The 18,155-nt window shown below is 55.6% G+C and overlaps 1 protein-coding gene across 1 annotated transcript in view; it reads right to left on the bottom strand.

Annotated features, from left to right (window-relative positions):
• Positions 1 to 234: 234 nt before the first annotated feature.
• szt2 (SZT2 subunit of KICSTOR complex) overlaps positions 235 to 18,155 on the bottom strand; it is a 56,234-nt gene continuing 38,313 nt past the window's right edge. The window contains exons 61-75 of the mRNA XM_084692395.1: positions 16,778 to 17,045; positions 15,987 to 16,066; positions 14,120 to 14,248; positions 13,805 to 14,007; positions 13,271 to 13,367; positions 12,587 to 12,667; positions 11,380 to 11,454; positions 9,938 to 10,003; positions 6,414 to 6,627; positions 6,116 to 6,299; positions 5,607 to 5,729; positions 4,723 to 5,272; positions 2,913 to 3,023; positions 1,845 to 1,913; positions 235 to 1,556 (exon numbers count right to left, since the gene is read on the bottom strand). Coding sequence (XP_084548521.1) covers positions 1,413 to 1,556; positions 1,845 to 1,913; positions 2,913 to 3,023; positions 4,723 to 5,272; positions 5,607 to 5,729; positions 6,116 to 6,299; positions 6,414 to 6,627; positions 9,938 to 10,003; positions 11,380 to 11,454; positions 12,587 to 12,667; positions 13,271 to 13,367; positions 13,805 to 14,007; positions 14,120 to 14,248; positions 15,987 to 16,066; positions 16,778 to 17,045 — 2,394 coding nt within the window. The 3' untranslated portion in view covers positions 235 to 1,412. The remainder of the gene's footprint in view (positions 1,557 to 1,844; positions 1,914 to 2,912; positions 3,024 to 4,722; positions 5,273 to 5,606; positions 5,730 to 6,115; positions 6,300 to 6,413; positions 6,628 to 9,937; positions 10,004 to 11,379; positions 11,455 to 12,586; positions 12,668 to 13,270; positions 13,368 to 13,804; positions 14,008 to 14,119; positions 14,249 to 15,986; positions 16,067 to 16,777; positions 17,046 to 18,155) is intronic.

Here is an 18,155-nt window from a genome sequence, read left to right as displayed (position 1 = left end):
TTGCCGTCGAGCCGGAAGGTTCCAGAACATCCGGGGCCAGCTCGGCAGCTTGTCTCCCCTCGCTGTGAGGATTCTCAACCTCCCACACACACACACAAGCATCCTCTACCCAAACCACAGACACCCTCCACTTATTTGGTTGTCCTTCTTTCTTATTCGTTTTCCTACGTAGCACCGTAGGGCTGCACAGTCATGACTTGATCACGTATGTATAGAACAGCTTGTGGTGAAATGTTGAAATAAAGTGAACCTTTTATTAAACTTTGACATGCTGGCTGACAACCACGCCTCTTTGTAAACTGAGGCCAGGGGACCAGCGTCACCGTCGATGTGAACCCAAATAGAATGAAATTAAATGGCGTGGGTATGATGCATTCGTAACACATCTCTTGAAATCAGAGCATTGTTAAGAACCCCCCCGCCCACCCCAAAACCAAAAACAAACAAAGGCACTTTCTGTATGAGGATGGCAGTGAGGTGACTTCCAGTGGCATGTTGAAGACACGTTGGAAACGACTCCAAATAAAGACAGTTGTCACCTGCGAAAGCCTGGATCGTGGGGCTGCGCTGTGGAACGTGCGTGCGTGTGTGTGGGGGGGGGGGGGGGTGCCGACACGTATCCATTCACATTTTCTGTATTTCAATCTGATAAGGTCGAAAAGGTAAATCGCAAACAAATCCTCCTTTTACATGCATGACTAGGCCCAGGGCTGCACCCTGCCCGTTCTGTATTGTGAGATCCGCGCGACTGAACCTCAGACGCACGTCATTTTAAGTAGTCGAATGCTTAGAGGGGAACTTCAAAACGGCATCATGATAACAGTAGTAAGGCTCTGAAGGGCGGGAACACACACACACACACACAAATAAAACCTTCCCTTTTCTGCAAGAGCACAAATCCCCCCCCCTTCAGGAGGCCAGGGCCAGATGCAGACAGTTGGTCATTCAAAAGGGGAGCGTTGCATAAATAAATGTCCAGTGCACATCGTCAGAACCCCCCCCCCCCTCCCCCCCGCCGTGAGGTAGTGTTCGCCCGAGTCCCCGATAGTCAGTAAAGTGCTTCCTCGTCAGGTAAACACCGGTTGGCCCGCGGATGGGCGCTACGTCGCCCGCCGCCGGCAAAAATGGGCCTCAACCCTTCGAAAGAAGGGTTGAGGACTCCTTCAAGTCCTTGGGGATATGAGGCGTGGGACACGGGGCAGAGCCAGTGGGGTCTATTGCGTGCTTGTACACCACGTCTCCTCGGTGTGTTGACAGGAGAGGGAGAAAAGGGGTAAACCATGCACAACCGGTCTCGGCTCCAAGGGGCAGGCGCGGCGCTCTCCGTCGAAGCAGATGGGCTACCCGCTTCGACGGAGGAACTCGGCCGACCGATGACGCGTCCGGGATCTCGACTTCGTCCCTCCCCCTCCTCACAGCAGGCCGGTCCACAGGTTGTAGCAGGCCGTGTTGATCACAGACTCCAAGTGGTGGTACATCGACACCAGCTGGGGCGGGGGGCTGTTGCTAAGCTGCGGTTGGGATGGCAACGGTTCCCTGAAAACAACTTTGAAGCTCTGGATGGGCCACAGAAGAAAAGAAGAAGAAGAAGAAAAAAAAGGAAAAGTAAAAAAAGAGGGAGACAGATGTAAAAGGGGAGAGGATTCATATCCCTGTAACATCTGGACTCTTGTCTTCCTACATACAGCAACACCTGCTTGGTGTGATTGAAATTAAGCACGGCTAACAAACAGAGCTCTGAGGTAAGGTCACTCATTAAAATGTGCTCACTAGTACCATTAGAAATGCACAGTCATTGTTCAGACATGTGCTCCGATGAGAGACGACATTGATCAACAACTCACAGTTTTTCCTGCCTGGGTGTCGAGAAAAACCAAGACAAAGCAGTCGGTAAACTTCTGGTTTAAAACAGCCTGAAAGACAAAGATATGCCATCTGTTAATGATAAAGAGATTACTCCCTTAATTCTATTTGCCTTCCGGCCCTACAGAGCACATATAATTTGTCACACAGCGCATGATGATCGTATGGTCACTTGTATTTTTTTATGGTTGTTGGTTACAAATGCACTGTATCTACCAATGTGCATCAAGAGTTTGAAGCTTTTTGTGATCTGAAGTCTTAGGAAGCTTTTTGTGATCTCAAGTCTTAGGAAGCTTTTTGTGATCTCAAGTCTTTCGACTGCGAAATGAAGATGGCTGACGCTCTGAGCACCCCTGAGTCATAATTGTCCACAAGAGCCTCTTTTCTGAAAAGCGCCAGACCTTTTCTCTAACTTCTCTGTGCTTTCAGTTCCTCTTTTTCTCTCCCCGCTGCACCAGTTATAAGGAACGGAACAGCCAAGATGAAATTTAGAACAGTTCAAGGTGACTTGAGGTTGTTACCAATTGTGGACTAGTCTGTCACTTCAAGTCCATTTAAAAACACGATAAAATATAGATATATTTTGAAACAAACCAAAGCAAGGCAAAACACCACAACCGCACAGCTCTAACATTTTAAACAATGATAGACAGACAGGGCATTGAGACACGCAGGCACTCATCATCATAATCTCTCGCTCAAGGAGGTGGTTTTGATGTGGTTGCATGCAGAGTCCGGAGAGGGTTTGGCTGGCAGATGCAATCTCACCAAAAGGGAGAGAAGGACAGGAATAATTAATTTCCTCAGCGGGAGACGGCTCACCGCATCTTTTCCTACAGATCTCCCCCGTATTCTAGGTCACATTGGATCAGTCCAAGCGAAGCGATCGCTGACGTGCTCCCTATAAATAGACGCGTTCTCCGTAAGGAGGGCCGACCTTTGACCCCATCTGCGGTTGGGAGACCACACAAGGCTCGAGGGCCCTTTGGTCCACGGTGTCGGCCCTCGGAGGGTGGGAGATGGCGTGCGGTTAGGACGGCGTCTCTCACCAGATACTGGATGCTGTTGTCGTCGAAGTGCCGGCAGCTCTGAGGGAAGCGGGACAGCAGGACCTTGATGAGACTCTGGTACCAGCTGGGGCTCATGGTCAGGAAGCAGTCCTGGAACCAGGAAGGGGGGGGGGGGAGGGTTAGGGTTAGAGGTCGGGCCGTAAGTGCTCAGCGTGACCTTGGCCGGCGATGACAGAGACGAGCTGAGCTCCGAGTCACATTCGCGACTCGGAGGCAAAAGGCAATTAGAGCTTCAAATACATAAGTGTACGATGAACGTATCAACCCAGAGAACCGTGACTGAAAGACGAGGCGGCGAATACACGTCCCCGGCCTACGGTGGCTGGCTGTCTGCGCACGGCTCCGCATGACGCATGTGAAGGACGCACCAGCAGGGGGTCACGCTACGGGCAGGTTTCCAACGGCAACCCCCCCCCCCCCCCTCCACACACACTTAATCTGAGCGCACTCGGCAGGACGTCTGAGGGCCTCACCGCTGGTGTGACAAACAACTTTATTTGGGGTTTTTAATTAGGGATTTCTCGATGCAACTGAATTTAATAATTGCCGACATCCCCTGTGGGGAGAGAGACGGCCGGCGAGGAGTGCACAGCTTTGATTAAGATACGCGCCGCCTTATTTCTCTGACAGAGCCATGCCACGAGTCATTAAAAGTACACTTTCGCAGTACGTGCTCGAACCGTCCGCGTGACGCCTTATTATTATTTTAGAAATAGACACTTAAACGTAAAGTTCTCTCGTAATGGGTATCTGTCGACCCTTCTGCAGTAAGGGAACACGGGTCGTATTTATTTCCGCCGTCTAATTGAAAGACTGTCATGATTTGCCGTGTCGTTTGGGACATCGAGTCAGAGGAGGCCTCTCTGGGTTCGTTTTTTGGGCTTTCAGCAAGAGCCCGTCAGCTCACGACGTGCTACGAGAGAAGACGGGCCGTATAACTTGACGCTCGGAACCGCGGAAGCCTTTTACTAATTATCCATAGCGCCGGCGAACTCTCTGAGGGAACAGCTGGAGGTGGAAGGCAGTCGGCTGGTTATGTGGATCATGTGGATTCTCCGGTTCGCGCGGACGGAACGGCGCTATTCCGAAGCAACCGCGGGCCTGCAGGACGGAGGGGGAAACGGCACGACGCGATGTGTGCGTGCGGGGCTAGCTACAACGTGAGGAAAAAAAAAAGAGAAAAAAAGAAAAGTAAAAAAAAAGTTGGTTTCCGCGACCGTCGCGCGACGGACTGACACATTTCTCGCGTTGGGAAAAGGCCGTCGACCGTTTTATTGTATTACTATTCCTCCCTCCCCCGGCACTGTCACTCAAGCACGAACAAAGCCCGTGAAGGAGGCAGGATCAGAGGAGCGTATGCCTGAAGAGGAGACTCGTCGCCGCGGCCGGACCGCCACGGCGTCGAGCACACGTTGAAAACCTCTGTGATCGGGAGCGCAACGGCTCCTCGAAAACTAACAGCAGCCGGGCCTATCAACCGATCTCGACCGGGAGGAACATTAACCCTGTGTTAGTGTCGCAAGTCAACGCCCTGCAGTCCGACGAAAATCACTGTAATAGTAGCGCCAACGTCTAATTGGAGCGCGGGGTACTCGAAAGAGAGGATAATGAAGAATAATTGCAATAATTGGGCACTCGGGGGGGGGGGGGAGGGGCTACGGGGACATCTGTTTCACAAAGCCAAACGAGCGGGAGCAACATCGCACGCGCGTGGGAAAACCGGACGCGTTCGCCGCGGGCGCAGCCGCGGGCGGGGAGAGAGAGCGCGGGAGGCGGCGGCGCCGTTCACCAGCTGGGGGTCGATCTCGCCCACGGAGCGGCTCTGCACGGCGTTCAGCAGCTCCTCCAGCTCCGCGAAGGACAGCTTGCTCAGCTTCAGCTTGTCCAGGGCCAGGTGCTCGCCGTGGAACAGCCTCCGCCACAGGTTGTCCCGGCGGCAGTGGCCCATGGCCTGCTCCACGCTGGCCTGGATGTGGCGCCGCGCCGCGGCCACCTCGCAGTTGAGCAGGGGGAACAGGGGCGAGGGGTAGAGCAGGCCCTGGGCCTCCGACCCCGAGACGGAGGAGCCCACCAGGGGGTAGAACTCGTTGCCGTCGCTGGGGGTGGACGCGGGGGAAGCCAGGGAGGTGGCCGAAGCGGCGGCGGCGGCGGTCGTCTCCTCCCAGAGGTCGGGCTCGGGGTCGCAGGCCCCGCCGGCGTCGGCCCGGTCGAGGGACGTGCGGCCCGTCGGGTCGGCGGCGTCGCGGTAGATCGGCGGAAGCTTCTTGAAGCGGCGCATGTCGGCCGTCAGCCTGGGGAACAGCTCTCTCTGGCTGGTCATGATGACGTAGTAGCGCAGCCTGGGGAAAACGCCACGGCATCTCAACTTTCATTCACTTTGTCAGAAATGATTCCAATAAACAACAAACTTTTCGAGGTAAAAAAATGAAATAAAATAAAAAACACAAAGTTTTCTTTTCTTCATTTTACATTCAGTCAATGACAAAACATCGTTCAATCAAACAGTCCTATCGGGCCACTTTCATACAAACTAAAGGAGAACGGCGCCCTGAGTGCAGATGCCCTGGCCCATTCTTACGCCCCCCCCCCCCCCCCCCTCAGGGGTTTGTAATGACCTCCCCCCCGTCGCGCCGCCTCTAATCCGCCCTCTTCCATCTCCCCGCATCTCCTTACCTCAGCAAATGTCTCTCGCCCTCCGACTGCTCCTCAAACGGAGCGGCGTTGTGGCACACCAGCAGGGACACATCAAAGTCGTCATGGTGACGGAGGCCTTCCAGATCCTTGTAGGAGCCGGAGCTTTCGGAGAGAGGAAGAAAAGAGAGAGAGAGAGAGAGAGAGAGGGAGGGAGGGAGAGAGAGAGAGAGAGAGAGAGAGAGAGAGAGAGAGAGAGAGAGAGAGAGAGAGAGAGAGAGAGAGAGAGAGAGAGAGAGAGAGAGAGAGAGAGAGAGAGAGAGAGAGAGAGAGAGAGAGAGAGAGAGAGAGAGAGAGAGAGAGAGAGAGAGAGAGAGAGAGAGAGAGAGAGAGAGAGAGAGAGAGAGAGAGAGAGAGAGAGAGAGAGAGGGGGAAACATGAAAGGGCTCGAGAATATTTCAAGTCAGAGCAAGGGAGGGCGGACGGGGGTGAGGGGCAGGTGGAGGGCGGGGCCTAGCGAGGGGAGCGTGCGGGGGGTCTACCCCCCTTACCTGTTCCACAGGGCCACCAGGGCGTACTCGTGGAAGTCGGCGCTCGACGCGCCCTTCTTGCCGTCGGCGGGGGCGGCCGCCTTGGACATGCGCAGCGGCTTCATGCCGTAGGTGCCGGCGTGGTCCGTGACGTAGTTGTACAGCTGGTGGGCCGTGATCATCCCCGTCGAGATGGAGAAGCTTCCTGCGCGGGGGGGGGGGGGGGGGCGACGACAGAGACACGCGTCCAGTCACGCATGCTGGCGAGGGGGGGGAAGGAGGGAGGGCCAGGGGGGGGGGAGGGGAAGGAATGGCTCACCCTGGAAGACGTGGTTGCGGCCGAACTTGGGGATGTCGGGGTGGTGGGCGATGAAGTCCTCCAGGAAGCCGGTGAGCTGGTAGCCCTGGCGCAGGGTCATGTGGCAGCCCACCAGGTACTGGTGGACCACGCGCAGGTGGAAGTCATAGCTGAAGGAGTGCACGTGCATCAGGTCGCGCACCTTGTCGCACTCCTCGGTGAAGAGCATGGAGAGCTGGGAGGGAGGGAGGGAGGGAGGGAGGGGGGAGACAACACGGTTCACGACCTCGTGTGGCACCCACGGGACCACAATGCATCGCTGCCGTGGTCCCCGACTGCCTCAGGGAGACGGCGGCCCCTCGTACGAACGAACGCCCATTCACCCTCTTATGCTCTCGCACCGTTCGTTCACACCGTATTCATACTTTGACCCGATGCAATGCAGTGTGGACAGAGTCGAAGACAGACAGTTCCTCCCTGCCTGCCTACTGTCGCACAGTCGGACTATTCTTTATGGGCTGTAGGAGAAAATAAATGCTGTTAAAATTGAGGATAAAAAAAAAGAAGCTTTTTGGGCTGTCAGAATTTGTCTACAGTCCTCCGGCGAATAAGTGGCCCTATTCTTGAGACGCATTCTGTACTTCTGAAATTCCTTAGTGTGGGCTCTTTTCCAAAGCCGCGGCGATACCCATCGACGTTCTAATTGTATCTCGTTTAATTAAATCAAAACAGCTAAGCGGGGCTTAGGACAACATGAATGGTGAATGCAAATGGTTGCACGGAGAGGCTTGAGTAATTGCAGAGCACAGTGAGAAGGTGGTGGTGGCGGGGGGGGGGGGGAGGAGGGTAGGGAGGGGCAACTACTGTCGACGCTTTCCAGAGCAGAGGCTTTCATCTGGACCGTTTGCCTGGAATCGCTGTGTGTTTTCCTCACGCGAAGAGAGTCAAGTGGTGGAGCGAGTCCAGAACAACCCACACCGCTCTCTGTTCCCGACCCCCAGAACAAAGAGCTACACCACAAGGCCTGCACGCGGACGTGCCCCCCCCCCATCCCCCCTCCATGTTCCGAGTCAAACGTTCACCGGCAAAGGGGCTGTCTGTGGAACCGCCACGCGCACGAAACGCCGCGGCCCTGAAGCGAAGAACACGTGTCGTGGAGGGGAACAATAGGTGAATAAGTCAGGGCAGGGTCGGCGGGGCTTGTTAACTTTTCATCGGAAATCCTCTCCCAATGGCGTTCCAGAGGCCCAATTAAATATCCACTCTGACCTTACAGTCCACCGCACCAGGAAGCTATTGCCCACACTGGCTTTCCCCTTTAGCGAGGAAAGGAAAACTACAGGAGGGAACTTGTTGACGGTGGGGTCAACCCTGACGAGATATTCCTTCGACGAAACGAGCGTCGGTTTCATTAACGTCTGTGAGGCGCGTTCGACTCGGAAAATCTGTGTTTTTTTGCCGTCGTTTTTTGGGTGATGAAAATCGGCTCCAAGCGCCTTGGAGAGTGCGGTCGAGGGCTACCCTGTGTTAGCCTTCGACGAGGCGTGGAGGAGAAAGAAAAGGAGAGAAAAAGAAAGGAAGTCAACAGGAGGAATTGTAATCACCCGGGCGCACCACGACAACACACAAGGACGGACAACGGCTGATTGGAGGAAGAAGAATGGGCACGGCGGGCCACGGTTGGAGCCTGACAGCAGACAAGCAAGGAGACCACCCCGGCCCCTCCCCCGGCTCCCCCCACCAGTTCCGTCCACCCGGCCCCCACGACACGGTCAGAATGAGCGAGCGGATCGCATCGCCCGAGAGAAAGGTGAAAAATCCCCGTCTGGGAGGCCGGGTGAAGTCACGGACGCGTTTTGGGGAGAAGTCTCACCGGGGTGAGACGGGTATGTCGCCATCCGACGGGCGGCGGGTCCGGAGTGCGCCAGGTGACAAGACGAAGGCTCACAGGAAGAGAGCGCGAGAGGGCCCCGCGGTATCAGCCAATCACAACAGCGGACCATCATCTCCCCCCCCCCCCCCCCCCCCCCGGCGGCGAGAAGGAGGGAGGAGAACGGGAGAGTAAGGCGGAGTGAAAGGAGCCCAGACTGACAGGGGGAGAGGGTCAGAGCCCAGACTGACAGGGGGAGAGAGTCAGAGCCCAGACTGACAAGGGGAGAGGGTCAGAGCCCAGACTGATAGGGGGAGAGGGTCAGAGCCCAGACTGACAGGGGGAGAGAGTCAGAGCCCAGACTGACAGGGGGAGAGAGTCAGAGCCCAGACTGACAGGGGGAGAGAGTCAGAGCCCAGACTGACAGGGGGAGAGAGTCAGAGCCCAGACTGACAAGGGGAGAGGGTCAGAGCCCAGACTGATAGGGGGAGAGGGTCAGAGCCCAGACTGACAGGGGGAGAGAGTCAGAGCCCAGACTGACAGGGGGAGAGGGTCAGAGCCCAGACTGACAGGAGGAGAGGGTCAGAGCCCAGACTGACAGGGGGAGAGAGTCAGAGCCCAGACTGACAAGGGGAGAGGGTCAGAGCCCAGACTGACAGGGGGAGAGGGTCAGAGCCCAGACTGATAGGGGGAGAGGGTCAGAGCCCAGACTGACAGGGGGAGAGGGTCAGAGCCCAGACTGACAGGGGGAGAGAGTCAGAGCCCAGACTGACAAGGGGAGAGGGTCAGAGCCCAGACTGATAGGGGGAGAGGGTCAGAGCCCAGACTGACAGGGGGAGAGAGTCAGAGCCCAGACTGACAGGGGGAGAGAGTCAGAGCCCAGACTGACAGGGGGAGAGAGTCAGAGCCCAGACTGACAGGGGGAGAGAGTCAGAGCCCAGACTGACAAGGGGAGAGGGTCAGAGCCCAGACTGATAGGGGGAGAGGGTCAGAGCCCAGACTGACAGGGGGAGAGAGTCAGAGCCCAGACTGACAGGGGGAGAGGGTCAGAGCCCAGACTGACAGGAGGAGAGGGTCAGAGCCCAGACTGACAGGGGGAGAGAGTCAGAGCCCAGACTGACAAGGGGAGAGGGTCAGAGCCCAGACTGACAGGGGGAGAGGGTCAGAGCCCAGACTGATAGGGGGAGAGGGTCAGAGCCCAGACTGACAGGGGGAGAGGGTCAGAGCCCAGACTGACAGGGGGAGAGAGTCAGAGCCCAGACTGACAGGGGGAGAGGGTCAGAGCCCAGACTGACAGGGGGAGAGGGTCAGAGCCCTCACATCAGAGCCCTGAGGACACAGACGCAATCAGACAGAAGAAGCCATCCCAATCTGAGAGAGAGAGAGAGAGAGAGAGAGAGAGAGAGAGAGAGAGAGAGAGAGAGAGAGAGAGAGAGAGAGAGAGAGAGAGAGAGAGAGAGAGAGAGAGAGAGAGAGAGAGAGAGAGAGAGAGAGAGAGAGAGAGAGAGAGAGAGAGAGAGAGAGAGAGAGAGAGAGAAAGGGGGAGGGAAAGAGACAGAGAGAGTGTGGGAGACGGAGAGAGAGGCCAGGATCTATGGCAGCAAGCAGAGGGATGAGGAGGAGGTGGAGCCTGATTGGAGGGAGACACCCCGCCCCTGGGAATTCTGGGACATACCGCAGAGTCAGAGACCGGTGGGGCTTCTGGGTACGGCTTGCAACGGGGTTTGGTGAGGAGGGTGCCCTGATGGAGAGAGGATATGAGATGGGAGGACAGACAGACAGATAGACAGACACGCGCACACACACACACGCACAGAAAAGGAATCGGCATGGGGCATTCATGAAGACTGACAGTGTTGGCAACAAATCAAAATACACACACACACACACACACACACACTCTCTCTTTCTCTCATACACACACACACACACACTCTCTCTTTCTCTCATACACATACACATAAACTGATAAGACAGTATGAAGACAAGGCAGACAGTAACACTACTGGGTTCAATTATAGAAAAACCAACACAGAATGTGCACACATTCACATGAATAAGGAAAGTGGATGTGAGTGAGGGCTGGGGGGGGGCAGGGGAGGGAGGGGGGGGGGCGGCAGGGAGGGAGGGGGTGAGGTCATGGTCAGTCGAGGTCGAGCACAAAGCCTGTGCATGGTCCAGAGTCGACATCAGGGAGGCCAACGCAGGCTCCAGGCTTTCCCACAGATTTCCAGCTCCGACACACACACACACACACACACACACACACACACACCTAGCCACGGGCGCAACACGCACGTGAACACCGCGCTTCCCCGAGCCCAGCTCCCCCTCCCGCCCCCCTCTCTTTCATCCACGCCGGCACTCTAACAGACGCATCTGCCGTCCCGACGGCAGCGTCGAGGTCAGTAACGTCCCCCCTCCGTCCTCTGTGGCCACCTCGTAGCATCCCCGCTAGATCACCCGGCGTCTCGCGGGGAGGGGGAGGGGGTTGTGTCGACCGATTGATTCTGTGGCCGCAGCCCGGGCTGGCAGGAGGAGAGGACAGGATGATATCACATCTAATGGGCTTCGATGGGTCCAATGCACTGGCTGGGTTCCACGGGAAACGGCGCTCGCCTCGTCCACAGAAGCTCCGGCCCTGTCCCACTCATGCACGACGGCGCACGGAAGCTTCCGGCAAACAAACACATTGAAACAGCTGGATGGTAACATTCCAATGACATCAGAAAGAACGAAAGAAAAAAAAAAAAAGAAGACAAAAAAAAAAAAAGAAGAGGATTTGCCAGCTGCAAGACGCACACCTGGAGGGAAGCGTTTCACTGTGCTTACAGCGTGTGTGTGGGGGGGCGTGTGTGTGTGTGGAGGAGGAGGTGGGGGGGGGGGGCAATCTCCTAACGCGCAACATCTGGAGACGTAATACGCAAACATCGTTTAAAAGTATTTACACATGATTACCCCTCGTTTGGTATGAACTTGTATTTACTTCAGCTTCAACATACAAAGGGGAAGTAAAAACGAGTGAGAGAGAGAGAGGGGGGGGGGGCTCTCTCTCTCTCTCTCTCTCTCTCTCTCACTTTCTCTCTCAGGTTTGAGGAGATATCATCCAGCCTTTACCTGGGAGTTGACCGTCTGTCCTATGGGGATACGCAAACACTCCAGAGCGTACTGCTTCACACAGAAGTAACAACCCTGAGAAACCAGAGAGAGAGAGAGAGAGAGAGAGAGAGAGAGAGAGAGAGAGAGAGAGAGAGAGAGAGAGAGAGAGACAGAGAGAGACAGAGAGAGAGAGAGAGACAGAGAGACAGAGAGAGAGAGAGAGAGAGAGAGAGAGAGAGAGAGAGAGAGAGAGAGAGAGAGACAGAGAGAGAGAGAGAGAGAGAGACAGAGAGACAGAGAGACAGAGAGACAGAGACAGAGAGAGAGAGAGAGAGAGAGAGGCAGAAATAGAGAATGGGAAACGACAAACGAAGGGGAGAGACATGTCCTTGTTAACAGACTGCCAGACTTGCGTGGTGAGCTCAACTATAATTCTTTGAAAGGATGGCCCATGCACCATCTACACTGGTCAGGTTCAAGATATGTATTGTCGAGTATACGGTTTCACAAAGTTAGTCCGTACAATGAAATTCTTCTTGTGCGAATTCCTCCTTCCACATAATTACAATTGTACAAAAAGACTAAAAAGAGAGAAAAATACTACTTTAAAAAAGAGTTTGCCTGGAGAACCTTAAGGGGAGTGGGACTTGTGGAAGAAATTGCGATTTCCTGTGTGCTTACATTATTCACTAATCAATAGAACTAGTCATTGGATACTAGTTAGTATGTTCTCATGTAAGCTTGCTATTAATAAGAGTAGATTGTGTCTATGTGTCAGGGTTAATAGATGTTCGGGGTCAGGAGAAAGTGCTGGCTAAATGTTCCTTGTTATGGCTACAAGGAGAGCTCCAACTATGAACTCTCTAGGCTGAGTGGTCATGTGTTGGGAGCTGTGAATCTTTTCCTCTGAGACTGTTGTAACGTCATTACTGCCTGACTGTCACTATCTATGTTTACATTCTTGTGCCCTATAAAAGATGGTCCTCCAGCCTTCAGGGCTGAGAGAGACATGATTGAGACCTAAGCCTGGTGTTGTGTTGTCATTTATGGTCAGAGGTCCGATTTTCTCTCCCAATCTGCAGATTGATAATACTTATTGAAATCCAGAACTCAACTGAACTTAGTCACTCCGTTTATGAAGAGACGGACAAAACACTTTCTTCATCAGACTGGGGGCCAGGGCATGGGAGTCTCATGAGCTCTGAGGGCTGGGATGGGCTCTCACCTGGAAGGCCAGCTCCATCAGCACGATGCCCCCGGGCAGCGCCCTCTGGAGGTGGTACACCGTGTTGCCCGACGCCGTGGTCTGCTGGGGAACACGAGACCTGGTTACTGTGGGGGTGAGCGAGAGACTGTGGGTGTGAGTGAACGTGGATGTGAGAGAGAGAGGGTTAGAGAGAGAGAGTTAGAAACAGAGGAGAAGTGCCAATGAGAGTGAGAGTGAGAAGGAGAGAGAGGGGGAGAGAGAGGGGGAGAGAGAAAGAGAGAGAGAGAGACAGAGAGAGACAGAGAGAGAGAGAGACAGAGAGAGACAGAGAGAGAGAGAGAGGAAGTAAGAGAGTGAGAGAGAGGGGAAGTGAGAGAGAGAGAGAGAGTGAGAGAGAGGGGAAGTGAGAGAGAGAGAGAGAGAGAGAGAGGGGAAGTGAGAGAGAGAGAGAGAGGGGAAGTGAGAGAGAGAGAGAGAGAGAGAGAGAGAGAGAGAGAGAGAGAGAGGGGAAGTGAGAGAGAGAGAGAGAGAGAGAGAGAGAGAGAGAGAGAGAGAGGGGAAGTGAGAGAGAGAGAGAGAGAGAGAGAGGGGAAGTGAGAGAGAGAGAGAGAGAGAGAGAGAGAGAGAGAGAGAGGGGAAGTGAGAGAGAGAGAGAGAGTGAGAGAGAGACAGAGCCCCTCCCTCCCCGAGGTGACCCCTGACCTTAGGGCTGTCCTCGCTCCTCTGCTTGTTGTAGGAGAACGACTGCCTGCCCTCCGACGACAGAGAGCTGAAGAGGGCGGCGCGGGCCCGCGCGGCACTGCAGGGGGGGAGAGGAGAGTAGGGTCAGCAGAGGCCCTGGAATCCAGCGCCCCCGCCCATCCACACCACATCCTCCTTGAGTGAGTCATAGAAGATCTGATGTTACATCCCCCATGTGTGTGAGTGTGTGTGTGTGTGTGTGTGTGGGAGACCAGGGGCTGGCAGGTGATCCTCAGCACACGTGATGACTGAGGAGGGGAATAGCGCGTGTTCCCAGAGGGGGGGGGGGGGGGTTTGTCGGGGCGGGTGAAGACTCGCCGCGACGGGGAGAACTTCATTCCCGATAAGGCCGGGCGGAGACAGGGTCATCCGTCAGCATGCCGACAGCACAGCCTGCGCGCGCGCGCGCGTACTGGGCCCCACAAATGGCCTTGCGGAGGACGTGAACCGTTTTCAAAGTCCTGTGCGCGTGTGTGCGTGCGGGGTGGCACTGACCTGCGGGCGGGCGACTGAGGGCGGACCTGCACCAGGATGAAGCCCATGCTCTGCAGGTACTGGACGTACTGCTGCAGGAAGGTGCTGGAGATGTCCTGCAGCCAGGGCTCCTCCTTCAGGCGGCCGGCCGGCGCCTCGGCCGAGTCCGTGCTGTAGCTGCGGTCGCGGCCCGACGCCGTCGAGTCGCTGGAGCGGTGGCGCTTCTGGGGTGGGGGGGGGGAGAGCAGGCGTTGAGTGGGGGCGGCGTGCGCCGCGTGGAGGAGCGTGTGTGTGCGTGTGTGTGTGTGTGTGTGGGGGGACGGCACAGGGTCTCACCTTGACCTGCGGAGGCAGCGTGGTCTGCTCCTCCTGCAGCTGCTTGCGGAGGACGGGGTCGAACAGGAGGGGCGTGGCGCAGTAGTGCACCAGCCGGGACGACTGCTTCAGGGTGTCCAGGTCGCCCGCCTGGGGGGGGGGGGAACACACGCACGCGCGAGCGTCACTCACACGAATAGCACACGCATGCGCGCTCACTGAGGAGATATCGACGTGCCCGTCGAGCGGCGCGATCCGACTCGCCCGGAACGTTCCGGGGCGCGTCGGCTCCGCTCAATCTCTCCCCTCGCTATCTACGGAGCTGCCGACGGGGGTGGGGGGACGACGACGACGACTCGGCGATAGGGAGAGGGGGAACGGAGTGAGGGAGCGCACACTCTCCATCTCCCCCATCAAGGGGAACCGATCCGGCCTGGGACACCACAGACCTAACAGGGGCCATTTGCCTCAAGGGAGGGGGGGGGGTTGAAGATGCCCTCATGGGGGGACCCCCCCCCCACTGGGGAGACTGCCAGTTAGGCAGAGAGGCGGGCAGGCGAGGCTGAGGGGGGAAGGAGGGGGGAGGAAGTCGGACAGGCAGCCAAGAGGACAGCCGTCTGGCTGAGTGGTAATGGGTGAGCTCGCCGTGGTGACGGGTGACACGCGGCGGGGAAGGGAGAGAGAGAGAGAGAGAAGAAAGAGAGAGAGACAGAGAGAGAGACCAAGAGAGCGCGAGGGAGGGAGATGGGGCGGGGGCACGCGCGTGGAACCCAGGCTGGTGCCGTCAGCTGCCAGCTCATTAGGTTCAGAGAGCGGGTTCAGAGTGTGAGGGAGACGGGTGCAGCGTGGTGTCGCAAGGCCACCCATGACTAGTTGGTCTCTCCCTCCCCCTCTCCCCCTCTCTCTCTCTCTCTCTCTCTCTCTCTCTCCCTCTCTCTCTCACTTCCTCTCTCTCTCCCTCTCTCTCTCTCACTTCCTCTCTCTCTCTCTCTCTCTCTCTCTCTCACCCTCCCTCCCTCCCTCTCTCTCTCTCTCTCTCTCTCTCTGTGTCTGTCTGTCTGTCTCTCTCCCTGTGAGCCCTTCTCTGACAATAAATAGAAAGCAAAGGAGACATTCTGTGAGAGTCTTGTGTTTGTCTACAGCACCCAATATGCTCGGTCACCTGGCTAAGATTGTTGTTTTCTGAACTCCCACTCTTGGTCCGAGTTGAAAATATATGGTTTGAAGACAAAGTGTGATTAATATGATGATCTGACTCCCCTTCTTGGTTTGGTTTACAGTGTCTTATTCACATATTGGACTAAACACAATATATTCCTCAATATATTCGCTGCACCAGATGCTATCATAATTGATGTAGGTCTTGCATATGAATAAACCAAAATCCATATTGGTAACCAGAAGGTGTCTTCTCCCTCTTCCATGAAGAATAAACTTCAAATTCAAAACAAATACGTTTTTTTCCGGTCCATTCCGCAATAGTAAAGAGTAAAAAATATGGAGGCTGAAGAAAGCGTGTCTCTGTTGGAGTCGTCGTTGGCGTTGCTAGTCATGTCAGGCTGGCCTCAACACTCTCCGCTTCAAAACTCTCCAAATTTTTTTGTACTTTCCAACCTCTGTTAATGAGTTGGAATGTTCATTTGACTTCACCGCAAGTCCCCCAAGCGGAGACATGGCACAGGGTGAACACACTTCAATTAAGGATTTCTCTTCTAGTTGCTGCCAAATGGACCTGCTGGCTGTGCGCGCAAGCATCGGCGTTTGTGGCGGGATTTGGAATGCGAGTCATTCTTGCACGCTCTGGCTATGCCTCTTTTCGCACGCTGGGGTGTGTGTGTGTGTGTGTCTTCACGGGTGTTTAATGGGTAAACTGGCCGGGGGTACTTACCGAAATGGGCATGTTCGACTGCGCTGACCTCTGTTGCCAAGTCACAAACAGGTTCTCAATCTTCATCTGTTTCTCCATTTCTGTCAGCAGGGGGGGAAGAGATGAAGCCACACAAATGTCACACAGGCGAGCGCGTGGCCCAGGGCCACCGACTCCCATCTCCCCATCCTTCAGCGCCGGCCTGTCAGGCCTCGAGGCGTGCGTCTCTCCCCTGTCTGTCCCAAGGTCTAACTAGCCCCTGGCTCCTCAATCAATAAACACCCGGGAAGTGTTGTCTCTCTCTCTTGCTCTGTCTGGACTTGCCGCTCGGCGGGCTGTCCTCGCGTCGAAGGCAAGCGGCAGCTACGCCTAAAAGCACGTCCTTCTACCCCCTACTGTAGGCACAAATCGGAAGTCTAGCTACTTTAAACGAGGCTACAGAAGGTAAAAGTAGGGAGTCAGATGGCTGAGCGGTTAGGGAATCGGACTAGTAATCTGAAAGTTGCCAGATCGATTCCCGGCCGTGCCATATGACATTGTGTCTTTGGGCAAGGCACTTCACGCTACTTGCCTCGGGGGGGAATGTCCCTGTACTTACTGTAAGTCGCTCTGGATAAGAGCGTCTGCTAAATGACTAAATGTAAATGTACCAAATGAGGCGCTACGGCTAACGTGGCGCTAGCCACCTCCTGAGCTTTGATTGACCGGGACGTCGGACCAATCGCAGACGTGCAAATCTGAAGGAAGAAAGTAAAACAACGGCGCCGCTTAACACAGGATCGGGGGGAGCCTTTCGCTCGCTCGACTCTGACCTCTCCGCTCGGCCGCCTTGACCTCCAGGAGCTGGAGGCCGTGCCGGGCGACCAGGTCGGCCACGTCCTGCGCGGCGGCCAGGGGCCGGCACGCTGCCACGTCCCTCAGGGCCTCGTCGAACGGGACCAGCTCCGATGGGAAGTGCAGGGGGGCCAGGACGCGGGCCGAGGAGGCCAGCCGGCCCTGGTCCTTGCTGGGGACGGGCGGCTGGGGGCTCTTCAGCAGGGCGTCGGGCTCCATGGTGGCGTTCAGGAAAGGGTTGGGCTCCTGCGGGGAGGAAGAAGGCGACGTGTGAGAGAGAGAGAGCGAGAGAGCGAGAGAGAGAGAGAGAGGAAGGAGAGAACCAAGCGCCCTGCGGATTTGCTAACGTTATTAGGCAAGTAAATTCAGCCCAAGAAGTCGGGAAACTTTTTATTAAATGTGCCTGGAACAAATCAAAAGCTATAGGGTCTCAAGCATCTTTTTTTTCTTTTTATGAATTTTAATATTGGACCATCTACAATTAAATTCAATAACCCTCTCAAACACCATATTTCTTGCCGTAATAAATGCTTGGAACACCAGAGTGGCAGGCAGATGGAACGCGCAGAATAGAACCAGGAGCGTCAAATCTACAAAAAACAACGAAGCTGTGGTCGAATACCCCGGTGCTAGGATCCATGTTGGAGGTCACACAAAGTAGGACTTAGTTTGAGAACATTCCTCAATGCAGCGAAAATCCAATATGGAGATAAGCCTGGCTCCCTGAAGAGGAGAAGAGGCCTCGTTGATGTAGAAGAATAGCAGGATACCCTCTCTGGCACTGCGGCACTAATATGTCCTTGTCCATCCCTGGGGGGGGGGGAGGGAGGGGGGGGAAGTGTGCTTGGCAGAGCAGCTTATTGGCTGCTGGGCAGCACCGTGGGGGGGGTGGGGGCACTGGGGCAAGAGGGCCCAGATGCCCCTGTGTCCTGGGGGGGGGGGGGGGGGGGGACCGAGGCAGACTGGGCAAGGGTGCCCCCCCACCCCCCCCACCCACACGGTTCCTCATCAGCACGGTGACAGATGACGCGCGGCGCGGGCAAATTTTACGCCGCTCTGCCTCGGCCTTCTGTCCGCCGCTCATTAGCCGTCGCGTGATTAAGAGTGTGGGGGGAAGGGGGGCGCTGAGCGGTAAAGGGAAAAGTTTTGGTCGGCTCTTTCTTTGCACTTGTTTTGTAATTGGTTCGGCCGCGATGACACAAAAGGGCAAAGACGTTTCACGTATGATTTCTAGATGAGAAATCGAATTTCAGACAGTGTATGTATGACGGTTTGATGAAACACAATACGGTGCAACTGAAGCGCCGGAGTCCTATTGAAGTTGTTCCTCAGCTGCGTGTTGTCATTCGAACCTAC

This window comes from Hypomesus nipponensis, chromosome 26 (genome assembly GCF_054491055.1).
Source record: "Hypomesus nipponensis isolate SF chromosome 26, ASM5449105v1, whole genome shotgun sequence".
In the NCBI taxonomy this organism is placed as follows: domain Eukaryota; kingdom Metazoa; phylum Chordata; class Actinopteri; order Osmeriformes; family Osmeridae; genus Hypomesus; species Hypomesus nipponensis.
This window is presented reverse-complemented; position numbering and strand designations above follow the sequence as displayed.